Here is a 23,999-nt window from a genome sequence, read left to right on the forward strand (position 1 = left end):
TTCAAAGTATTGTATTTAAGATAAGTTATAATGTATGTAAGAAAAATGTTCCAACTGACTTTGTTATTATATTGCTCTATTATGATTTAAATATCCAGTTTTTATTATGTAAAAAGGTTGCTTGCCATGACAAGATTTTGATGTTTGAATTTCAAATCACAGTAGTCTCGTATGAAAAAGGATGAAAAGTGTCGGGATAACTACATGCTGAAGATGAGATTGTCGCACAGCAATATTACAAAAAAAAATATATATATATATCAGAAAATAAACGTCAAACTTTTTTAACTGCTAGGCAGATTTACTTTTCAGGATAATTTCTCTCTGATCTGAATATCTGTCTCTGAAAGCAATCTTTCAAAAATGCAACTCCATTTTTGTATATCTAAAAAATACACATGTAGACTAAAACAGATCTGTTATTCTTTTATTGATTTTGAGTTTCATGAAGGATGTTGTTTGGTAATTTTAATGGAATTACCCGTTTTTAATTAATACTGTTGACTCCATGGAGGGCATAGGGCAGCAACCACACCTCGCCAACGGATTCCTCTGTGGGCTGTTTTCTTCAATTTGTTCCACAGTAGAGCTTTAGCTCCGTGATCGGAAGGTTTTGTGTTCGAATCACGGCCGCAACTGACCTAAGTCGATAAAAAATAGGTAGCAACTGTTCCTTTGCCAGGCGCTCGGCACTTTGAAGTGAAAGTTGCGGGTCCTTCGGATGAGACCTTAAAAACCGAGACCCTGTGTCACTTTAAGCGTTGACACAATAAAGAACCCTCACTGCTTAATGGCCCTGAGTGCCGAGTAAAGGTTTAAATTTGAAGCCCCTTACCAGTATATGGTAACATCTCTATATGAGTGAAAAATTCTCAAACGGGACGTAAACATACAATCAATCAATCAATTCGGTCCACGTACATCCCTTTACTCTTGCCTCTGCTTTTATAGATCTTCAGGTTTGCCTGGATCTTCCAGCCATTCTCTTTCAAGAGCTTGCGTTGTGACGGTTGACTTGGATTTGCACAATATTTTTCAGATCCATCTCTTTCTGATGTCTATTTTGATTTGATCATGAATGGTTCTCTCTGGTTGGCAGTTGTTTGATATAATGTTGAGCCATCCGAGGATGGAAAGTGTTTTCGAGTTTTGATTGCATTCTTGCCTTGTTGATTCGTAATCTGTGCCTTCATCTTGCTGATGACACTCCTGAAAAAGGTGAATCTGCCAGTTTCTTTTATGTTCCCTCAAATAAACTGGACTCATAACTTCTGTTTGTATTTGATTCACATAATAAATTTTGACTTTTTGGTGTTTATTTTCAAGCCGGTCTTTTTGTGCTCCTGATAACGAGCATTGCAAATTCTCTCAAGCGTGTTTTTGTAAGTTGGAGAGTAGATTAATGTCATCCGTAAAATTCAGGCCCTCGAGCTATTTGGGGGAAGGTTCAAAAGATTCTGCGATTTGCTGTTTCCTGAATGATCAAGTCAATGATTATCAGGAACGCGTTGCAACCTCTCCTTACCCCTGTTCCCACAGAAAAAGGATCTTTGAGTTTGTGACCTGTGGCATCATTATACCTGATGATATTGATGAACTTTGACTGATTACCATAATGCTGCATAAACATCCATACTTTCTCAAAGGCCAAAAATTTGAGAATTTTGAGACTGCTATTCAATAGACTGTTCAATGACATACGCATAGTGGAAATGTGATCTTTGCACAATCTGTCTTGCCTGATTGCTCTAATCTTATTTTCTTGTCATTTCATTGTTTACAAGACTACTCTTGTTACAGTCTTGTTGACTATGGATAGGAGCATGATTCCTTGCCAATTTCCACACTGGAAAGGTCACCTATCTTTTGTATTTGACCAAGTATCTGGGTTTTTTTAGCTCACCTGAGCCAGATGTTCAAGTCAGCTTTTACATAACATGTCCACAGTCCGTCTGTCGTACTTCGTCTGTCGTCTGTTGTGTTGACATCTGTCATCTATAAATTTTTCAAATTCTCTACTTCTAACGAACCATAGGGCAAATTTAACCAAATTATAACAAAGCCTTCTTGGGTAAAGGGGATTCAAATTTGTTCAAATAAAGCGCCTAGCCCTTATTCAAGGGTAGATGATTAATAATTAGTGAAAACACAGGATTAAGCTGCACCTTTTAGTCAACTGAATGGTCACTGAAAGGTCTTGAAAGGTGACTGAAAGGCAGAAATCTACCAATCACCTTTCAGTTAACTCGATGGCAGAGTTTTATTCAGTGATAATTATAGCATCCCTTAAAAACCCACTTTTAAAGAACCAATGGACCAGAAAAGATGAAACTTCTTTGAAGGTTTCATTGAACAAGTCACGAGTTCCGGGGCTATGGTCGTGCCACTGGTGCTACTAGGGTCATAATGGGCGATCATATATATATATATATATATATATATATATATATATATATATATATATATATATATATATATATATATATATTATCTATGTATAAATGCCCTAACAAAAAAAGTACTATAATTAACTATAGTAAATCAAGGTGTTATATTTTTTGTTCTTCAATTCATACCTGTACATTTTTTTTTATTAAATTGAAATATTATTTGTATATTCACACATTATTTCCAAATTTTACGTTACTGTTATCAAATTTTAGAGATTTTAAGCTTTGAAATCTCAAAAAAGTACGAGAGTAAAGTTTAATAGTAAATCAAAGTATCAAAGTTTTCACTATAGTTAACTATGGTAAATTTTTGTTAGGGTGTGAACAATAAAAAAATTGTCAAATTTTCGGGACGCCCCGTCCCTTCCTCAGTACATAGAAAAAGTTAAGAAGTCATAAAAACAAAGGAAATAGAGAAACAAAACACAACTAGCACTACTATTAAACTACCAAACACAATATATTTACAATGCTACATATTTAATTTGAAGTTTTTAAACAGTTGTAAAGAAAGGAATTCGGACCGCTATGAAATACGTCTGGTCTGTCGGGTGTACTCTGTTGAAGTGCGATTGAACGGATTAATTATCGCTAATTAATTACGACCATGTAGTAAATCGTACACTGTCTTATTGTCTCAAAATAGTATAACTATGCTAATAAAAGAAACCAATGCAAAGAAAGATAATATAGAAAGGAAATTTTCAAACATGAATTTGGATCTATTATAAATTTGGAAATGTTTTGAGGTCTGTTTATTGGATAAAAGAATAATAAACAAAAATGTTAGCAAAACATAGTGTGTGCGTCCTTTCGGAATTGATAATGCGAACTAACTGTAAAGTTTACACTATATATGGAGAAAATGTTCTTGTTTGTCACAATCAGGAATTTGATTTAGTTCACGTTCATCCTGGTGAAGTCATTTAGTTTGTTTATGCCATTAGGGCGGAATTATTTCAGTCTGTGCATCCAGAACTTTTCCTTGCTTTTTCCCTGAGTGTCTGTCCATCTTGGATTATGGGCAATAACCACTACTGTCTTGTCCTCCCATTTGTGACCTTCGAGGTTGAAATGTTCCCCAACTGGTTCATTGATTTTCTTGGTCTTAATGGTCGAACGGTTATTATTGATTCTTCTGTGGAGATCTCCCGTTTTACAAACATACTGCCTTTGACATACTTTACAGCTGATGAGATATATGCAGTTATCTGTTTAACAGGATAAGTTCCCTAATATTCTGTAGCTGCAGCCTGATACCGGGCTGTTAAAACTGTCTGTGTCATGTCAGAGCTGTGCTTACAGAGAAGACATCTTCTGTCAGAACAAGTTTTAAACCCCCGCTGGGTACCCAATCTGGTTCTTATTACCATATCCTTCAAGTTCCTTGGGCGCCTATAGGCAGCCAATAGAGTTTCCTTAAAGACCTCAGCCATTCTTTTGTTGGATGAAAGAATGGCTGAGGTCTTTATAAGAACATCTTTTAGTTCATTAAGGACAGGATGGTATGTGATTACCAGTGGAACCCTGCTGCTACTGTTCTTTTTTTCTTTTATTTGATTCTCTATGATTATTCATGATTGTTTGGGGCATCCTCAGGTTGTGTTAATTCAAGCAGGACGATGGTGATCATATTGATTTTGAAGCATCCCTATGTTGTGCTGATTTAACTATAAATAAATCATAATTACTCTATCTTTTGAATTAGTCTACAGCAAGGGTCAAAATATTGATGAAATGAAAGTGGCCTTGTCAAAGTGACGGAGGTGAGCCCTGTAATTCATAGGCCTATAGAGTTTATTCTTATATCTATTGCAGAGATGGTTGTAACATATCTCTTCAGACTTGAGTGCCCTAGGACGGATTCCATCTGAATCAGCTGTCTTTCCGTTCTTTAATATCTTTATGGCTTCGGTTTCTATTCTACATGGTTACACCGAATTGATGTGAAGATTATTATTTGCTGGTGGTATACCTGCAAGACTGGGTTGTGGTTGTCGATTTAAAGAGTATTTGATTCTTTATCCTATATCGTTGGTGGCAATATTGTCTTGTTTGTCCCTCAGTGGAACATGGTGTTCACATTCTTTCCTGACAGTGCTCCTCTTATTTCGCATAGACTTTTCTTGTTGCTCTATCTGGCTGCTTTCTCTTTGACATGTCATGGACAAAGAGCTAGGTTCACTTTATGCATAAAATGGCCCTGTAGATATACCAATTTATTGACTAACACCTTATGTTCCATTTTAAACGTCAAGATAAAGTAGAGACTTAGTGCTTTCATTTCCTATTAAAATTTTTCTCCTTAAAGTCCAGGTCTTGGAAAACAAGCTTTATGGAATTGCAATGTTCTTGAATTTTAAGGAAAAGAGGTATATTTAAGTACTTTCAGAGAAGAAAAATAATATGAGCGCACCCTCTGATCTAAAAAATAAAACATGTTTTGTAATCCTCAGAAACGGTTCTATCAGTAAATAATTGCATATTTTAGATCAGAGATTGCGCTCTATATTAAATATCGAAAAATAGCTTTAAAAATTGGCTGTTTTTGTAGAATTGTTCAGGATATGGGGAAAATGACGCATTTCATGACGTCATAATGCATTGACTAGCCAGAAAATTACGTCATTTTTGGTAGATTCGCAATCACCAAATATCTAAATGAAATTTAATGCATTGTCAACTAAAACTAAGCAGTTTCAGTTTTTCAGAAATTCACAGGGCCAAAAAAGGCCCCAAGTGAACTTTGTTCTTTCGGAATAATTCATTGAATCTTTTTTTCAAAATGGTACTCCTTCTTACAGTTTCGATGTTGTTTCGATAAGACCTGGAACACAAGGAGACTAAGGATACACCTAAACAATATTAGAATAACTTTTTGAATTCATTTGATCAAACAATTCCCACACTTTATGAAAGTCGAAGGCTTTGGATGATGTGCGCTATCCTAACAGAGAATTTGAAGAAAAATGCTGTTGCACTTTTGTACGTGGAAAAACATCTTACTAAGTTACACTTGGTATCGGTGTGCAAAACCTGCTTTAAATGCATTTTTGTATGCATGTGTATCCGATTTTAGTTATTACAATACGTCAAAAAGAAATAACCATTTATATGTATATATGTTTTGTTTGTTGGTATGTTGTTTAACGTCCCTCTCGAGAATTTTTCACTCATATGGAGACGCCACCACTTGCCGGTGGAGAGCTGCAAATTTTGTCCTATTCTCGGCACTTACGGCCATTGAGAAGTGAGGGATCTTTTTCGTGCCAGCACCTACTGCGACACGGGACCTCGGTTTATACGGTCTCATCCGAAGGACCGGTCTCCACGTCCCACAGTGGGATTCGAACCCGCGACGTAAGGATCAACGCGACTCTAGAGCAGACGCTCTAACCACTGCGCCACGCGGGCGATTATATAAATTTTGCAATTTTATCAATCGTTAGAGTGCTTCAAGAATAATTTTAATGTCATTAACATGCTTTTATTTCTAGATATTGGTCAGAATGACTTGCTGTTTGATGACAAGGAATTCCGAAGCGATGTTTTCCAGAGACCTTTCCAGTATTTGTACAGACTGGACATGAATCGAGGAGTCGGGGATGTGAACTTGAGAAGAACAGAGGGAAACCCCCAAACTTGTCTACAGACACTGCTCAAGTAATACAGACGAAGAATTGACCATATAGATGTTATTAAAGTTTATTCTCCTTTACTGTTATATACATGTATAGGTAATTGAAAGAACATCAGAAAATATCCCCGCCTGAGGTCGGATGTGGATCGAGCTTGCGAGGTCCACATCGGATCCGCGCAAAGAACAAGGGTAGGCATATTTCCCGACATTCAGTCAATAACCTTTTTATAACATATTTTGATATGACCAATATATTTATTCTGATATATATGAATGGAATCTTCCTAACGTTTTGGTCATTAAGATGTTTATGACATTAGCAACTACCAGTTTAACTAGTATATTTGACGTCAAATGTACATGGCATTTAAAGAGCTTTATCGGCCCGCACTGTAAATGCTTGAGGACTATTTTGTTGTTTGTTAAGCCACAATATATTATCCCGTCTCTTCACAGGATGATACATTGTGACGTCAGAAACAACAAAATAGTCCTCAGGCATTTACAGTGCGGACCGATGTAGATCTGAAAATATCCGGGTACTCTATACATACTTTTGAGAGAGATATAAAAAAAAATGATGTAATGATATCTAAGTGTCAGGTACATCCTTCGAATTTTTGTTAAAATATTTTCTGGTTAAAAAGTGCACTTTGCATAATTTGGAAGGACTTGCGTGTATTTCTTTTTTTAAAAACTTTTCAAACAGACACTGTGGTATCAGGGATCCCTCGTGGGCAGAGCTGCGACATTTTGTCTGGTTCCTTAACACACAGCTTTTGGACTTTGAAACTTCAGATTTTGTCAGTCTGGCAGCTGCTGAAGATCTACCCGGATTTTCACAATTTGTCCTAAGATTCCTCATCCAGATGTCTAGGGTATTTTAGGAATTTTCTCCCATTCTCTAATAATATTATGCGTTCTCAGGTAGTGCAGATAGAAGCGTGTTCAAAGGTACGATGGGGTCCCAAAAGGGATCAAAGTTTTGCATGTGGTCCTTAACATCTTCTCAAGAAAGTATGGCCATAATTAGTCATATTGAAAGTTAAGTATCCTCAAGTACAGCAGATTGAAGGTTGTGCAATTCATAGCTTCTAGGGCGCAATGAGGTCACAATAGGGGTATTTTAGTTTTTGTGAAAATCTTCTCAAGGATAGATGTATCATGATAATCATATTAGGACGCAAAAATTCCCCCAAAATGCAAAGAATATATTGGAAAAAATAAGAAATGATCAGGCATGATAACATGCATCCATCCTCATATAGAACAGTCTTCAATATGTTCAAGTTCAGTTTTGGGTCATTTTTCTTTAAACGTAAAGATAAACTTAAAAGAAATCTTTAATGATTTGAAAAAGTGCCTTGGATGAGCGTTGTGGCCAATGGGCCTTTTGATTTTGTAAAATCTCATTCTGAACAAATGTCTAAATCCCCGTGGTTCCAAGAGGTAGGATGAGACCACAAGAAGATCAAAATTCTCGAAAACAATGACTAGAATGACTCCTTACAAAATGCAATTATTCGATAAAGTGTAATGTGGATCAAATCATAATGTTCATCAAATTATGGCCCTAGAACAAAAGTGGGCTGAAATGTGGACCTATAGTTATATAGACATAGTTAAGGGCTTTCAGAAAGATGTACTTTCAATCGAAGCAGGGACAAAATGAATCATAAGGAAATGCAAAAACTTTTGTCCTGATTATTTTTGTGTTTTACAGTGAAGTCTCTAGAGTTTTAGTGAGGATTAAATGTGCTATCGAATTTTTTGATAATGTATGTATATGAGAATATATTTATATAAAAAAAAAATAAAAATCTTCTCAATCAAGCAAGACTACGGTAGTCAATTTGGGTGTTCATGTTATTTGGATTCAGGTTTCGTACGCTCATAGTTTCTTGATTCTAAGTAGGGCTACAGTATGGTTAAAACATGTTTTAATTGGAAATTAAAGAGAAAAAAAATCATATGTTGAACAATTATGTCCAAGGCGACTCAAACAGGGATTAGTGTACCACATGCCTCATATTTTTAGCTTATAACAAGAAATTCATCTAGCAAATTCTATTTCTCTTTATACCAAGATTTAAAAGTGATACCCTTTGAAACTGTCACTGTCTCTATAAAATCTAGTTGTATAGAATTTGTGAAAGACAAGGACTAAATATTTCAGAATTTTGCAACCCGCTCCTTGAACATGAGTGAAGAGTCCCCCATACAGATGTTACAGAGGATGGACGCTGAGGAGGAGGAGGATGAGGACGTGCTTCGTCAATTTCAGCTCAGGAGGACGTGGGAGAACAGGTAAAATCTGTATTCTGGCAGGTTCTCTCTACCATGTTATCAGTATTTTTTTCATATATTTCTTTGAATTGGATTCTAGGTACACTCTGTACCGGTATGTTCCTGTCAGCGTTTGGAAAAAGTTTCTTCCAAATCTCTTTTTTCAAATATTCAATAAGAGTTTAATTTTCAAAATATACTGACCATCATAATAAACGCATCACAAAATAAGTTATTTTTATGATATTTTTCTCATTTTTAATTTTTTTTTTTCTAAGAATATCTTTGATTTTCACAGAAGGTACCATTTTAACATTATTAAATCAACTGGAAAGGTTTTCTTTCGTATTCAAACACGGATTTGTTATTTGTGCTATCTGATTTCGGGTGCAATAGATTTCTTTAATGTGGATATTTCGAAGAACAATGCAGATACACATTTCAAAATGAAATTTAGAGAATGTTCTTGGTGTATTCTGTGAATTCTTTCGGGGATCGAGCTAATAAATGCCAGAACTTTCCATAAATGAGTGCAACCAAGCTCTTGGCATGTTAAGAGCTGTTTTACCAGTGAAAATTGTTTCAGATTCGTTTCATCACCACCCAGCACTATTGTGCACCTTAGATAAAGATTTTTAACAACAACTGATCGTACTAGACTAGGTGCATGAAGAGTTTCCACAATCCAAGATCGCCGCATACAAATGCAACCGGTTCAAAACTGCTGAATCAACAGCTGGTTAACCCCTAGAAGACACAAAACCATTGTCAGCGGCGGTTAGGATGGACAAGAACCTATCAAGGCAAAGATGGCGAGAGGTTTTGTTTTTAGAAAAATTTGGATTCTGAGTTCCAAATGCAGATTGTCTGGACAGAAAATGAACGGTTTGCCAGCAGCTCTCTCCAGCATGTTAACGGTAATGGTAGGACCATAGGCTTGGGATGCTCTTTCCAATCACTATAAATTTCAGCTCAACTTCTGTGACAAGTCTCTTACGTCTCAACGCTGAAGAGATAACAATCGGCTACCAATGTTACTTTAAGGATATTTCAGCAGGATAAGAATATCTTTGGCTTTTTCACAAGTTCAAAATATAAACTATTTGCCTTGACCCAATCAATCACTGTATTTGTCACCAATGTAGCACGTTTTGGATGCCTTGGGACAACTCACTTCTAGTTGTATCAGGCGTTAATGGAAAAGTTGAACAATATGACACAATCAATGATAGTTTTTTTCCGATGTGTCGCCGATGTTTGACCTCTATCAGTTCTAGAGGTAATCATAAGCACACAAGATACCGACTTTGAAATCTTTTTTTTTCTTTTCTGGCATCAAAGAAGAAATTCATACTTAAAAAACATTTTAATCTCAAAAATAACAGTCCATAATTTCTATTTATACTATGATATATATATTTTTTAATTTCTTAGACTTTTTTTTAAATAATTCGATGTTTTTTTATGGTGGGTTCTATAGTGAAAATGCATTAATACTGAAAATCTTCTTCTCTGTTTCTAGATATTAAACAAACTAATTGAGTAGATAGTTATGATGAGCAAAGATGCCTCTTTCAAAATTGTAAATTTCATGGCCCCTGGGTCAGGGGTTCGGGTGTTAGGGCGGGGCTCTATTTATTCTATAGTGGAAATGCATTAAAACTTTGAGAATCTTCTCCTCTGTCCCTAAAATTATTTAAACAAACTAAGTACTGCATGATTTTAATAGGCAAGAATGCTCCTTTAATGCATAATACAAAAAGTACTTTCTTAGTTTAAATGATCAGGTAGACCTGTAATTAATAGATAAATAAAAATATGACAAAAATAACTTATCTCATTAAATGTTCTTCAAAGACCAAGAGAGGTCAATGTGAGAGGTTTTAATATGGGGTTAAAATAGTACAGAAGTACTAATAGTATGTTAATAATCTGCATGGTGATAGTGGTAAGTGGGGGACAGATTAGAACTTAATTTATGAATTGTTACTGAATAATAGACTAATTATTTTGTTGATCTTCTTACTTCTCTTGCTTTTGGGCAGAAAAGCTTCATCTATCACTTTATTTTATACTCTTTGGATCCTCTAAGTTGTTGTATTATACTCAGGAAACCGTTAAGGCCCTTGGGCCTCTTGTTATATATTACAAAGCACATTCATGTACATTTATCTACCGCCCTTCTTGCGAAATGGTTCTTAAGAAGATTTTTTGAAGATTTTTACCTATATGTTCCCATGTAAATCTTAGATTGCCTCTTGTGATCCCACCCTACTCCTGGGGGTCATGATTTGGACAAACTTGAATCTACACTATGTAATAAAGCTTTCACATAAATTTAAACTTTTCTGGCCCAGTGGTTCTTGAAAAGATTTTTAAAATTTTCATTCATTCTTATCTCTCATCAAAAGAGGGCTTGACCCTTCATTTGAACAAATTTGAATAAATCCCCTTCACACAATGATACTTTGAGGCATTTTTGTTTAAATTGTTCTAGCAGTTTTTGAGAAGAAGATCATGTCGGAAAAACTTGATGAAGACATCAACAATGCAAGACAATAGAGACAAATTTTGATCAGAAAAGCTACTTGAGCCTTTACCTCAGGTGAACTAAAACTAAGGGTTATGGATGACTTTGGGGCACCCTCTCAACATAATACTCAATGCATAGCTCTTCCTTAAATTTTGGATGCATAGGATAAGTATATGTTGGTTAACTTTTCCCAAGTACCATGATATTTGGTACTGAGCAAAAAAAGGGGCGGGGGCAAATCAAGGCGAGGGAGAAGTTTAAAAAAATACAAAATGTAACGTTTTGAACGCGAAATCAGCTGTGTTTCTATCTATTTCATCACACCTCTAGTATGTTTCTTGTTTTTTTAATTAAAATAATGATAACGTAATCCAATTTTGTACAGGCTCATGTAAGATAATTATACCCTGATGAGCATGTTAACCCGTCTGCAACAAGTCAGGTGAGGGTCCACGTGAGTAGTTTAAAGCATAATTTTAATTTCTGCATACACAAAATTTGAATAAAGTCAGTCGTGTATATTCTGATGGATTTAAGTTAGTAACTCGCTTATAATTTCTTGGTTATTGCCTGGATGGAAGGAAGAAAAGATTAAGAAAAATAAAGGTTTGCTATAAACTTGACCACCAGCCTAGAAACTTGGAAGTTTGAGGTAGGGCCAAGGAGAGAGAATATATACCCTGGACAAGGATCTTACACAAAGAGGTTTTGAACTTTAACTTTCATCTAGTAAGTTGGTTCAATTTCAGTCTACATCCCAGGAACACTATGAGTGAAAAATGAGCCCAACTGAGCCAAAGGGAGAGAAAATATGTTTTGAACAAGGATTTTATACAGAAATGTTTTTAGATCATAAGCTTTCATCTAAAAGATTAATTAATTTTCACTGCACAACCTCTAGCAAGGTGCACTCCTGAGGTGAAGTTGAGTCCGGCTGAGCCAAGGGGAAGAAAAATGCTCTGAACAAGGATTTTGTTTTTTGCAAAGATATTTTCTGACCTTGACCTTTCATCTAGAAAATTGGTTTAAGGTCACTATACACCCTCTACCCAAGGGCACTCTATGGATTAAGTTGAGCCCAACTCAGCAAAGGAGAGAGAAAATATGCCCCGAACAAGGATTTACACAGAGATTTTTTGACCTTGACCTTTGCTTGGTTCGAGGTCCTTGCACACCCTCTACCCATGGGTGAAGTGTGGGCCAGGGAAGGTCAGGGGGAGAGAAAATATACACCGAACAAAGATATTTTAATCGAAATGTTCAAAGAAGGTCGGAGCTGATCCCAAGGCCATACGTACGTACATGTAAATCTTAATTGTTCCCGACAAAAATGCAAAAATGTATGTTTTGGAGGACCCTCTCAAGAATTCTAATTCCATGGTACTTTTTCTGCTGTTACAGCACACATTTTTTTCTTCGTTATTTTGGAAGCTTATTTTAACAAGGCCTGGTTTTGGAAATCTTGATGGAAGCCGGACTGCGCTTGTTATCTGAACGTATTGTGATACGGTTTCTCCCAGTGCTTGAATCAAATTTTCAGCTTTTTGCATTACGTTTTCATCTTCAGTGACAGGGATGCCACTAGATGTAATAGAGATTCCATTGTTATCTAGCGGATCTAACGAGTGTCCGTAATCCCCATGTTACATGTTTTTCTTGTTTTTCTAAATTGTTCAGACGTGAATATATGGATTTTTTTGTATAGAAGTGCGAATTTGATCAGTGCGATTTGTTTCTCGAGCCAAGTCTAAGGATAACTCATCCTTCAATGATCGAATCTTTTTTTCATCATTTTCCATCAAATCAGTTATTTGTTTGTCTAACTTGGACTCAACCATGCGCTTCATACTTTCCTGATTATTTTTTAAATCAAGGACTACAGACAATTATGTATCTAGTTTTCCTGAAACAGAGTCAGAGCTTGTTTGATTTGACGCCATATTTATATTATCCAGTGACTTTTCATGGAAAGTGAATGAATCATCAAATACACTACTAACTGTTTCACTGTCAGATTTGTTTCTAGTACTGTTATTAAGCTCCTCAGTGGACGCGTATAAAATAGAATTTGCTTGATTCAGTTAATCACTCACCGTTATATCTCGCTCGATCTGCTCGTGATTACTGTTCAAAGTGGTGTCCTCGGCTTTGAAATATTTAAAATCGGGACTGACTTCACTATCTCTATAACTGCTGCTACTTTTGGCCTTTTTCCTCTTCTTTTGCTTGTTTTGTCTAATTCCAGTCATTATATTCAGTAACATCAAGATATGGCACAAATTCACACTGTTTAAAACGCATTTTTACTTAAAACTCAGAGCACCGAAACTTTACGTCCATTCACAAAGTCACGTGTTGACCTTCAGGGGTCATGACCTACAAGTATATTATGTTTAATGTGTCCTGGCACAAAGAACAAGGTTACATTATGGTTGAGAGTGAAGTTTAAATGTTTTTTTGATATATTTGACCATTTCCATTTTCAGCGGATGGGAATGACCTCCAGGGATCATAACAAAAAATATATACTATTTTATGTGTCATGACACAAGGTTATATATCTGGTACAGGGTAAAGCTTTCTTTAAAGATACTTACCAGTATTCTGTATTCCTGGGCCATTGAGCAGTGGGGGTTCTTTAACGTGCCAATGCCTACCGTGACACGGGGACTCGGTTTTTAATATCTCATCCGAAAGACTTTCACTCAAAGTGTCGGGCGCTTGGCGAAGGAACAGCTGCTCCCTATTTTTTATCGACTTAGGTCAGTCACAGCCGTGATTCGAACACACGACCTTCCGATCAAGAAGCGAGCACTTTATCGACTGAGCTACTGTGACGGTGGGCATCAACTTCTAAATATAAACTGATTTTTTCCAAAAACATTCCCAACAAAAATTTTCTTAGAGAGAACTTCAGACCGCGCGGTTATGTTAAGGCTACACCCAGAGAAATCCTACTTGTCTTTACAATATGACGTCATAGTAAGCGGTATGACGTGAACCTTAGAAATAATGATTTCTTAATATCTATATTTAAAGTATAATTTCAGGTCAAAGAAATGGATGGAATCATTAAAAACATAATATAAACTAAATCTTGTCGTTTTTGGGTGGTAAGAGTAGCTAATTATTTAGCACGGGGGTTAAATACCAAACCCATGACGTCATAACTATTGATCAACTATTTGCCGAGTGAAATTAAAGGTGACGAGAATTCATGTAAACAAATATATGAAATGGGAGTTTTAAAGCATATACCGTGAATGTTATGTGTGATTCATAAGAAATTAAAGATTAAGAATCAGGTACGCTGATATATTCTTATCATGTTTTCTTATAATGAACACAGGCATTGCTTTGAAATCCCGAACAGCCTTTCCTCTGTCGATCTATAACAACAAAGATGCAAAAGTTCAACACTACGCCGCATACTTTGAAACATAATTTTTGTTTGTATCGAAAGCTTTTATTCTATAATACTTGGAAAGTGCTGCTAGAATCGTGTGGTTAACATGAATTGATAGCAATTCCATGATCATATGTATAAAATGAAAAAAATTTGGTAAGGTTTCATGTGAAACTTTGGAATATTTTTTTCTGTGTCGGGAGAGTAGGATTCTAGCAGCACTTTTCATGGCCAAGTGATGTTTTTACATAATTATTTTCACTAAAAGAAATGAATTATCTCCGGGGTAGTGCTGAACTTTTCACTTTTCCATTAAGGCAATTTTTCTATTTATAGACGTCACGTGATGACGTCGTAGTGGAGTGCTTCTTTTAGCCTAAGACTCAATGACGTCAATACAATGGATAATAATAGTAAATGTTTTATCTATGGCTTTTCCGATTTATCAATGTTACATTTTACGAAAAAAGTCTAAATTCGCCGAAATGTGATCTGGGTACTGCCTTAACATACCTGCGCGGTAATGAATTTATTATTGAAGTACTAACACAAGAGGCTTATTTGCCACATGCTCAACTGTGCTTTTTTGCTCAATTCAATTTATGTAAATTAAAGAATAACTTTTGTGGGTACTTCATTATCCAGATTGAACAGAAAGTACATTTAGGGGCAAACACTTACTAATATGTACGGATATTACCGTCTCATGACAGCATCTAGTTTCACAGGATGAACCTACAACATTCAGTCAACTGAAAGGTCTGGAAAGATGACTGAATGGCAGAGCTTGGCCATTCAGTCACCTTTCAGTAGACTTTCAGTCACCTTTCAGTTAACTGAATGACAGAGTTTCATCCTGTTTTTATTTTAGTGCATTTCATTTTTTTTCCATGTCGTTGCATTGAATTTCCATATGGATATTAAAGTATAGATATTAAAATAAATGAAATAGTTATAACTTGAAATAAATGAATAGAATGAAAAAATAAAGCTAGTTTTGCAGACAAAATCCATAAAAGTGTGTTAAGGAAAAAAATGAAGGCTGAAGAAACTGCTTAACAAATTTCCATAATATATTTTTTTAATATTCTATGTCCTAATGTATGTATGACATATTCTGTTATTTTTCTTTAGTTTCAACCCCTGTTTGTTCTTTAATCCCGATCATCATTCCATGACATTCCTCGGATTTAACATAGAGAGACAGTCTGGTAACCTGATAGATGTACAGACAAACATAGTGTTGGAAAGGGGAATCATGCAGAGAAATCTACAGGATGCCCTCACCAGAAACGGGGTCCCTATCAATGAAAACTTTGACAGTCTACCAAGGTAATCTTTGTGTGTTTTACCGTAAAGTATTTTCTATTTTCTCAAAATTTGTAGTAATATGTGGTGAGAACATGTTATCATGGAGTCTGTTTTTTTTTTCACAGAGATCAGAAGTTGTATAAACTGTGCAGTGTGATGGGTGTGGAACATGTATTTGACCCTGACCCGTCCTATGAACTTACAACAGACAATGTTAAGAAGATAATGGGCATCTACATGCGCTTTAAGTAAGCTGTTTTAGGAAAAAGCTCTACAATATATTTTGATTGTCATAGCAACTTTAGAAAGGTACATGTAGAGATGTATAACTTAAAGTAAATTGTTGGAAAACTAAATTTAATTTTTGTTTGATTCAGGTGTGACATTCCTGTGATTATCATGGGAGAAACTGGCTGTGGCAAGACCCGGCTTGTCAAATTCATGTGTCAGCTTCAGTATCCTTTAGGGGAGGAGGTTCATAATATGATTCATATGAAGGTAAACAGTACAGGTTGGCCATGTGTTTACATCCATTGGCAGGGTTGGGGTCAATTACTTTGAAATGTAATTAAATACTTTTAAATACATTGAAAATTTTGTCAATTACTTGCAATTACAATTACATTGATTTTTACAAAAGTAATTAATTACTCTCAATTACTTTGAAGAATGTAATAAAATACACTTCAATTACTTTTGTTTCATTTTCTAAAATCTTGAACAAATGTATACATGTAAATTTAAGGTTATGGGAATCTTAGGGGCCTGTCATGTTTGTGTGTTTCATCAACATATTAATACCTAGTCCGACATGTACATTTATCAATTAAAGTTACATAATGAGTCAAAATCAGGTGTTTCTTTTAAGAAAGTTGTATCACAAAACAAAAGATTTATGTGAAATATGAATATAGCGAAGTTTTGGCAACTCAACTTCACTTTAAAGCAAGAAAAAAGCTGCAAAATGTAAGTGCCGGAAAAACAAATGCTGTATCTATCGCTTTGTTTTTATCGTCAATGTCCACAATGTCAAGGTCACCCGTCCTTTATATTTAGCCTGAAACTTGTAAACAACATTAAATTGGAGCGAGCAGAAGTGAGAAATAAGTTCTGATTATCTTTTTTGAAGATTGTATAAAAATTCTCAGTCATCCGACATTTATATCTATGGAATTGAAACCATGGCAAATTCTTCAACTTTTCAGCGCATGCGTACAATAAAGAGGAAGAAGTGAAGCAATATTTTTGTGTTGGGCTATACAAATTTTTTTTTACATTTATTTTTGACCATTAAAGTAGATTTTTTAGGTTCTGAAACCTGTAATTTTCTTAAACCTAATACTTTCAAGAACTGAACAAAATTTGCATGTCTCATGTATAAATTCTATTTTTGTGGATTTTCGCGTTTTTCCGTCACGGTGTCACTTAAATTGACTATCTTTATGAAATTTGATTAAAATCAAGTTCTCAAGAGTTTATAAATCAACCATAAAAAACTCTCAAATTATTTCAGCTACAGGTAGGCAAGCTAAACACCTTTAGTTGCAAATGTTGACAATTCTTGTTTTATGTAATACGTGTATCTATTTCAGATACCAAATGCTTACATGTATATAAAGATCTGTTTAAATGTTAAAATAGTGATTCAATATTTATTTCTTTTCTCAAGGACATTGTACATGTATATAAATAATAGAGCATTCTTGATAGTATTTAATGAATCACCTCTTGTGGTCATAACTTTGAATTTAAACAAAGCATGGTATAAATTTAAATAAAATTTGGAGAGTTGTTTTGATAGCAATTTACAGCTGGGAGTTCAAGGGCAACAAGGCAGGTCTTAATGATACATTAGATTATTTTCTATTCTTTTTTGATAATCAAGCAACAAAAAATTGAAATGTTTCATGCCTACACCAATGAGAGGTAGAACAAAATTTTGATAAACATTAAACTAGTATTAATCCTTAATGTGCATTATAACTATAAAACAAACTATTATTTTTATAAACAAGCCAATATATTAAATTCATTTATTGAGATATAAGAGAGTTTAAATACTGAAGAAAAAAAACAAAAGGGCTTCTTTGAATAATTAAATTAACTGTAAAATGTGACTTTGTTGGAAGTATTTTCCTATTAAATACACATAATATATATTATGTAAAATAATTGAAATGTAATTGAAAAGTAATTGAAATTACAGGGTATTTTGTTCATTGTAATTAATTATATTCAATTACAAGTAATTGAAAAAAATGGTCAATTACAAATTACTGTCAATTACTTTGAAAAATGTAATTAATTACACTCAATTACAATTACGTTTAACAATTACCCCATCCCTGTCCATTGGATATACGATATACACGCTGAATCTTTTTTGCTGAGATATGACCTTTCCCCCTGAATTGTGTTATTCAGTACATCTTTATGCTATAAAGGTTCATGGAGGCACACGTAGAAGTGACATCATCAGGAAAGTGATGGAGGCTGAGAGAATAGCTCAGGAGAACACAGCGAACTATGGACAGAGACTGTATACTGTGCTGTTCTTTGATGAAGCCAACACCACAGAAGCTATAGGTCTAATCAAGGAGATTATGTGTGACCGCTCAATAGAGGGGGAACCACTCAAACTCTGTCAGACCCTGAAAATTGTGGCTGCTTGTAACCCCTACAGAAAGTACGTTGTTATACCTGCACTTTCTAAAGAAAGTTCGGGTATATTGTTGTTACCCTGGTCTGTCCTTCCGTCCGTCTGTCACACTTTCTTCTTTCTCAAACTCCTCTTTTATTTTAAGCAGTAACCAATTAATCTATTGTAATATGATAAGATTTTTGAAGATATTTTTCCTATACATTTTCATGTAAAACTTGGATTACCTTTTGTGGCCTCATCCTACACATAGAGGTCATGGTTTGGACAAACTTGAATCAACACTATGTGATGAACTTTCGCATGTGTAGAACTTTTTGTAGAGCTCATGTATGATAATTATACCCTGAAGCGTATGTTTACCTCTCTCAACGAATCGGGTGAGGGTTCCGTAAGTTTTTTTTTTTCAAATTCTTAAATATAATTTAATTCATTTTTGCATACTCTAAAGACAGTCCTGTATTTTCTAAAGGATGTAAGTGAAGAACTTACACGTTCTTGAAAAATAGGAGTTCCATGTGACATTTTCAACAAATCATAAAAAGGACTTCTGTTTGTGTTCTTTTGTTATTAGATTAGATCAAAGACTTGATTGTGAGTATACTTACTTTTTTACCTATTTGGGAGGGATATCATTCAAACTGCAGTATGGATGAAACAAATTAAACATCTCATGTCTCTTGGGACATGAGATGGACAAATTTGAATATACCGTACCTGAGGATACTCTGAATTAATACGACTAATCATGGATTTGCTACATGTATTCTGTGGGAATTTTTTTTTTGACGATTTCTCCTATGGATTTTCATGTTTAACTTTGATCACCCATGATGGACCCTCCCTACCCCTGTGTGTCATGATTTGAACAATCTTGAATATAAACTAACGAGGATGCTTCCATATAAATATGTCTAATCACTGCTTAACTCTTCTTGAGAAGAAGATTTATTTTAAAAAAAATTATATTATGACTTGAACAAATTTGAATTTACACTACCTGACAATGATTCCATATGAATATGACTAATCAAGGCTTTGCTGTTTCGTGAAAAAGAGATTTTTAAAGATTTTTTTCGTAAATATTTTTATTTAAATTATTCGCTCACTTTGACCAAACCTTAGCGTAGAATGTTTTTCGTTTTTTTTAGTGCAATCTCTCTCTCTCTCTCTACATATATATATATATATATAGTGAGTCCAATTCAGACAGTTCTAGTTCCATACTGGTATTCTTTATGAAATTAATCCTCCGTCTCTCTCTTTCTTTCTCTGCCCCCCCCCCCTCTCTCTCTCTGTGTGCTCAAATTTGCATCATGCAAATAAATCTTTCAATTTCAGACATTCCGAGGACCTGATCAAGAGACTAGAACAAGCTGGAGCGGGGTACCAAGTGGATGCTGATAAAACCACAGACAGAATTGGTGTGTGATGCATTAAATAAGCTTAGAGAATAAAAATTCTCAAATTACAAGATGCTGTCTATATCTTTTCTTCGAAATAAAAAAAATCAGTGTGTACGATTATACGTGATTATGAAAACAAAGTAAAAAATAATTGTTTAAGATGAATTTAATCTGAAATATCTGAAATCTGTTAATTTACATTTTGACAATTATAAGTATATTATTTAATTAAGCATAATATATAAATTCAGTTTGATATCTATTTCAGACCAAGTTCCAGTGAGGAGACTCGTATACAGAGTTCAGCCCCTCCCCCAGAGCATGCTCCCCTTGGTTTGGGACTTTGGACAGCTAGGCACTAATGTGGAGAAGATGTACATCAAACGAATGGTTCGCAGATACGTAAGTCAGGAATTGGTGTCCTGCATAATTATAATTGTTTAATGTAGTATAGCAAGATAAAATACACGTTGATTACATTGACATTTTTATTACATATTCAAACAGGTGCAGGGTAAGAAATGCTTTGAAACAGCAAATATAATGATGCACTTTGTACACAAAGTGACTATTTTTGCATGATTGATAGATGAGATGCCTTATATTTACATCCTATTTCAGTTGTGAAAATTGCACCTAAATATTTGTTTGACATACACCTGTACATGTAGCAACTACATGTATTAATGATTCAAAAATATACTAATGATATAATGTTACGTACGTGAATTAAATTTTGTTTTGCATTGATGATAAAATGGTATCTTTGATTATGAGCTCGCCTAACCTAAAGCGAGAACATTTTTTCCCCACTCAAAAGATACACCAGTGTATAAATATGAAGAATGCCATTTTTTCTGTCTTATTTAATAATTACCTTATGGATGCACTAAAAATAATGACCAGAAAAATTGAATTTTTAGAAAAAGAATTAAACTTACCATTAAATATCTTTAAAGTATAAATACATAGTGTATGTACATTCTTGTAAAAATTTCTGAAGTGACAATAGAAAAACAAATACATAAAAAGGTTTCAGAATTTTATTAGTAGACCTTTATTTGAAACAAAGAAAATATTACTATATCCGAAAAGAATTTCTGAAATACATAATCAAGGAAACTTTTTTTTTTCCTTCAGACTCGTGTCAGAGATATAAATGATAAAATCGAAACCTTGATTGAGATTCTTCTCTTGTATGTGAAAAAAACGACTTTTGATTGTTATTTTACATTAAATGCCTGAGTTCTGGTTTGAAAAGTTTTAATATGAAAAACATATTATACACTAAATTCCTCAAAAATTGCCTTTATGTCCATTTAGACAATTTTTCAAATCTATACGAAAAAGAATTTTTATATATATTTTCTTACAAAAAAATACCAGATTTTGAAGTGATCCTATTTTACGCAATTTTGTAGAACTCCTAATATCTGATATTTTATTCTATTAAATTTTTTTTTTAAAAATTATGACACATATATTTCATTCAAAACTTGTAAAGCAGTTCGTCACTTTGATATTTTCAATCATTCAAGGCAAGTATTTCACTTTTTATTACTTCAAAATATGATTATATATTTTATATCTTGCAATATATTTTTTAAAATGTTTATTAAGTGATGAAAATTAATTGGTAAATTGACTGTAAAATGTTCAAATATCTGTGATTTGTTGACAGACATAATGATTTTAACTACAAATAGTATCAAACATTTTCTGCAATTTACTTTTTAGTTAAGATACATAGATTGATTCTGTGTTGTTTTACATCCCGTTCGAGAATTTTTCACTCTATAGCAACGTCACCATATACCGGTGAGGGCTTCAAATTTATACCTATACGCTTGAATCATGAAGTATTGGGACTATGAATAATGCGCAATTTCGTTACAACTTGATGCCATAACATTATGAATTTTTGTGTTTTATGGTTTTAATTATTAAATTTACTGCAGTCAGTAGCACAACAAAACTATTTTATAATTATCATGGAACTTCATCTATATTGACTAGTGATCGAAAGGTCGTGTGTTTGAATCACGGCCGCGACTGACCCAAGTCGACGAAAAAATAGGTAGCAACTGTCCTTCGCTAAGCGCTCGGCACTTTGAAGTGAAAGTTGCGGGTCCTTCGGTTGAGGCCTTAAAAAACGAGTCCCCATGTCACGGTAGGCGATGGCACGATAAAGAACCCTCATTGCTCAATGGCCCAGAGTGTCGAGTGCAGTCCTTCACCGGTATATGGTGACGTCTCTATATGAGTGAAAAATTCTCGAACAAGACGTAAAACAACAAACAGTTAATCAGTCAATTGATTTATATTAAAGTCATGTGATAATATAAAAGCTTTACAAAAATAATTTCGGTTTTAAAGTATCTCTTTGTGTACGTCTTTATTCCGTTGACTTCTTCATAGTGCACCTTAACATTGCTATACATTTTCAAAATGTTCATATTGCAACAGAGTAGTCGATAAAACGGACCTCTGTAATTTTTAGCTCATATAATTGAAAGACTCTAGTAATATATTTTGTTATAAATTTCTAAATTGTTGTCGTAAACTTTTCCAATTTGATCTTCCTTCCATGAACCACCAAGCCAATTTCAATCAAGCTTGCCAGAAAGTATCCTTGGGGAACAGATACTTAAGTTTGCAAGATGAAGGACGATGTCCTTTGAAGAGGAGATAATCCATTTAAGAAAAGCCAAAAAAAAAAAACCAAGAACAAAAACAAAACTAAGCAAAATAAAAAAAAAACAAACAAAACCAAAATAATAATAATAATAATAATAATAATAATAATAATAAAATTTAAAAAAAAATAATATTGATAGTAATATAATTTCCTGACATATTGTAGATTCGTGTTAGTCAAAATCATGGCCAAAAGGTGCAGGATGGGGCTAAAGTGGTGTTATTTCTTTACGTGGGATAACAGCTAGCACCAATTAGACCCATCCTGATAGAAAGTTGTCCCAGAAAAGTCCCTGGGATTGCTTTTTGGGACTAAGAGTGGTCCCATAGCAGTCCCAGAAAGCAGTCCTAGCACCTGTCCAAGCTGTCTCAGCAACCCAGAAGGCGGGGTTAATACATTTAATTAAAAGAGCTAATTCCTCACTTAGATATTCGGTAAACAAGGTAAACATCTGCTGTAGTGTGTTAAAAGAAAAGTAGGTAGTAGAACTCTTGATACATTACTTATTTGAGGACTAAAAATCTGCAGTTTATTTTTTACAACATATATTCAAAATATTTGAGTAACAACTATTTCTAAATGTAAAAAAATATATATAGTTTCTGACGAAAGAAAAAAATTCAATGAACGTGCACACTTAATAAGCATGGAAATAACAGATTTTCTGACGATAAATAAGAAATGTTCATGTAAATTATTCATGGTTGTTTCAGATAATTTGTAAAAACAAAATTGTATTAAAAATGCATGCTTCATTGGTTTATAGTATAAATTTCTTCCAAGACCGTTTTAAATGAAGACTGAGTTATTGAAATGAAAGTAACATGAACAAGAGCCAAAACAAAAAACAATTCAAATTTTTATATCAATCTGTAAATTAATTGTAATTAATTGATATTGTAACCGCATTTCTTTGACAGTTGATCACGCGGTTTGTAAATCGAATGGGTTATTTTTAACCTAGAATTCAAAAAGTTAAAAATAAATCTTTGGAGGCCTATTCCGATCTTAATCGCCGATTTCTTTTTTTAATTATTATTCAATTTTATTTCGTAAAATGGCAAAAGCTAATGGATTTTATTGAAAGATTAATCTAATATAAAAAATATAATATTGTCAGTTCTTTATTGTTAGAATCTTATTGATGTTCCTTTTTAAATTTAAAACTTCACAATTAAAATGAATTGTTCCTAATTTAATATTACCAATAGTATAATGGTAATGGCTATGTCTGTTGACTTGTCTATCTATTTTTGGTTAGAATCTAATATAAAACAATTTCATTATTACCGCCATTTCAAAGTGTTCTCTATCAAGGGTTTTACGAGGGTTGTTCGAAAGTTCGTGGACAACTGTCATAACTATTTTACTTTACGTCATATTATGTCCAAATTTAATAGAAATGTTTCAACAAAATATTCAAATGAGGTGTATAAATAAAATTCAAAATATCGTATTTTATTTTATACGTATGTAGAGTTAAAAAAGGTCAAAAATTCGTATTTACAATCAGTACACTGATTAATATCTATAGTCATATTCTCTGTAAAATGATGCAAAATCAGAAAAATCCTAGACGATCAATTTAAGATTTGTTACATCGTTTCATA

The 23,999-nt window shown here is 33.9% G+C and overlaps 1 protein-coding gene across 1 annotated transcript in view; it reads left to right on the forward strand.

Moving 5' to 3' along the window:
- LOC133178456 (E3 ubiquitin-protein ligase RNF213-like) overlaps positions 1-23,999 on the forward strand; it is a 173,737-nt gene that overhangs the window by 83,016 nt on the left and 66,722 nt on the right. Inside the window, exons 20-28 of the mRNA XM_061313153.1 lie at positions 5,948-6,113; positions 6,800-6,968; positions 8,267-8,397; positions 15,450-15,647; positions 15,752-15,874; positions 16,004-16,124; positions 18,071-18,312; positions 19,627-19,709; positions 19,960-20,093. Of these exons, the coding sequence (XP_061169137.1) occupies positions 5,948-6,113; positions 6,800-6,968; positions 8,267-8,397; positions 15,450-15,647; positions 15,752-15,874; positions 16,004-16,124; positions 18,071-18,312; positions 19,627-19,709; positions 19,960-20,093 (1,367 nt within the window). The remainder of the gene's footprint in view (positions 1-5,947; positions 6,114-6,799; positions 6,969-8,266; positions 8,398-15,449; positions 15,648-15,751; positions 15,875-16,003; positions 16,125-18,070; positions 18,313-19,626; positions 19,710-19,959; positions 20,094-23,999) is intronic.

Source organism: Saccostrea echinata, unplaced genomic scaffold, assembly GCF_033153115.1.
Source record: "Saccostrea echinata isolate AGI-Se365-2 ecotype Australia unplaced genomic scaffold, CSIRO_AGI_Sech_v1 ptg000003l, whole genome shotgun sequence".
Classification (NCBI taxonomy): Eukaryota; Metazoa; Mollusca; class Bivalvia; order Ostreida; family Ostreidae; genus Saccostrea; species Saccostrea echinata.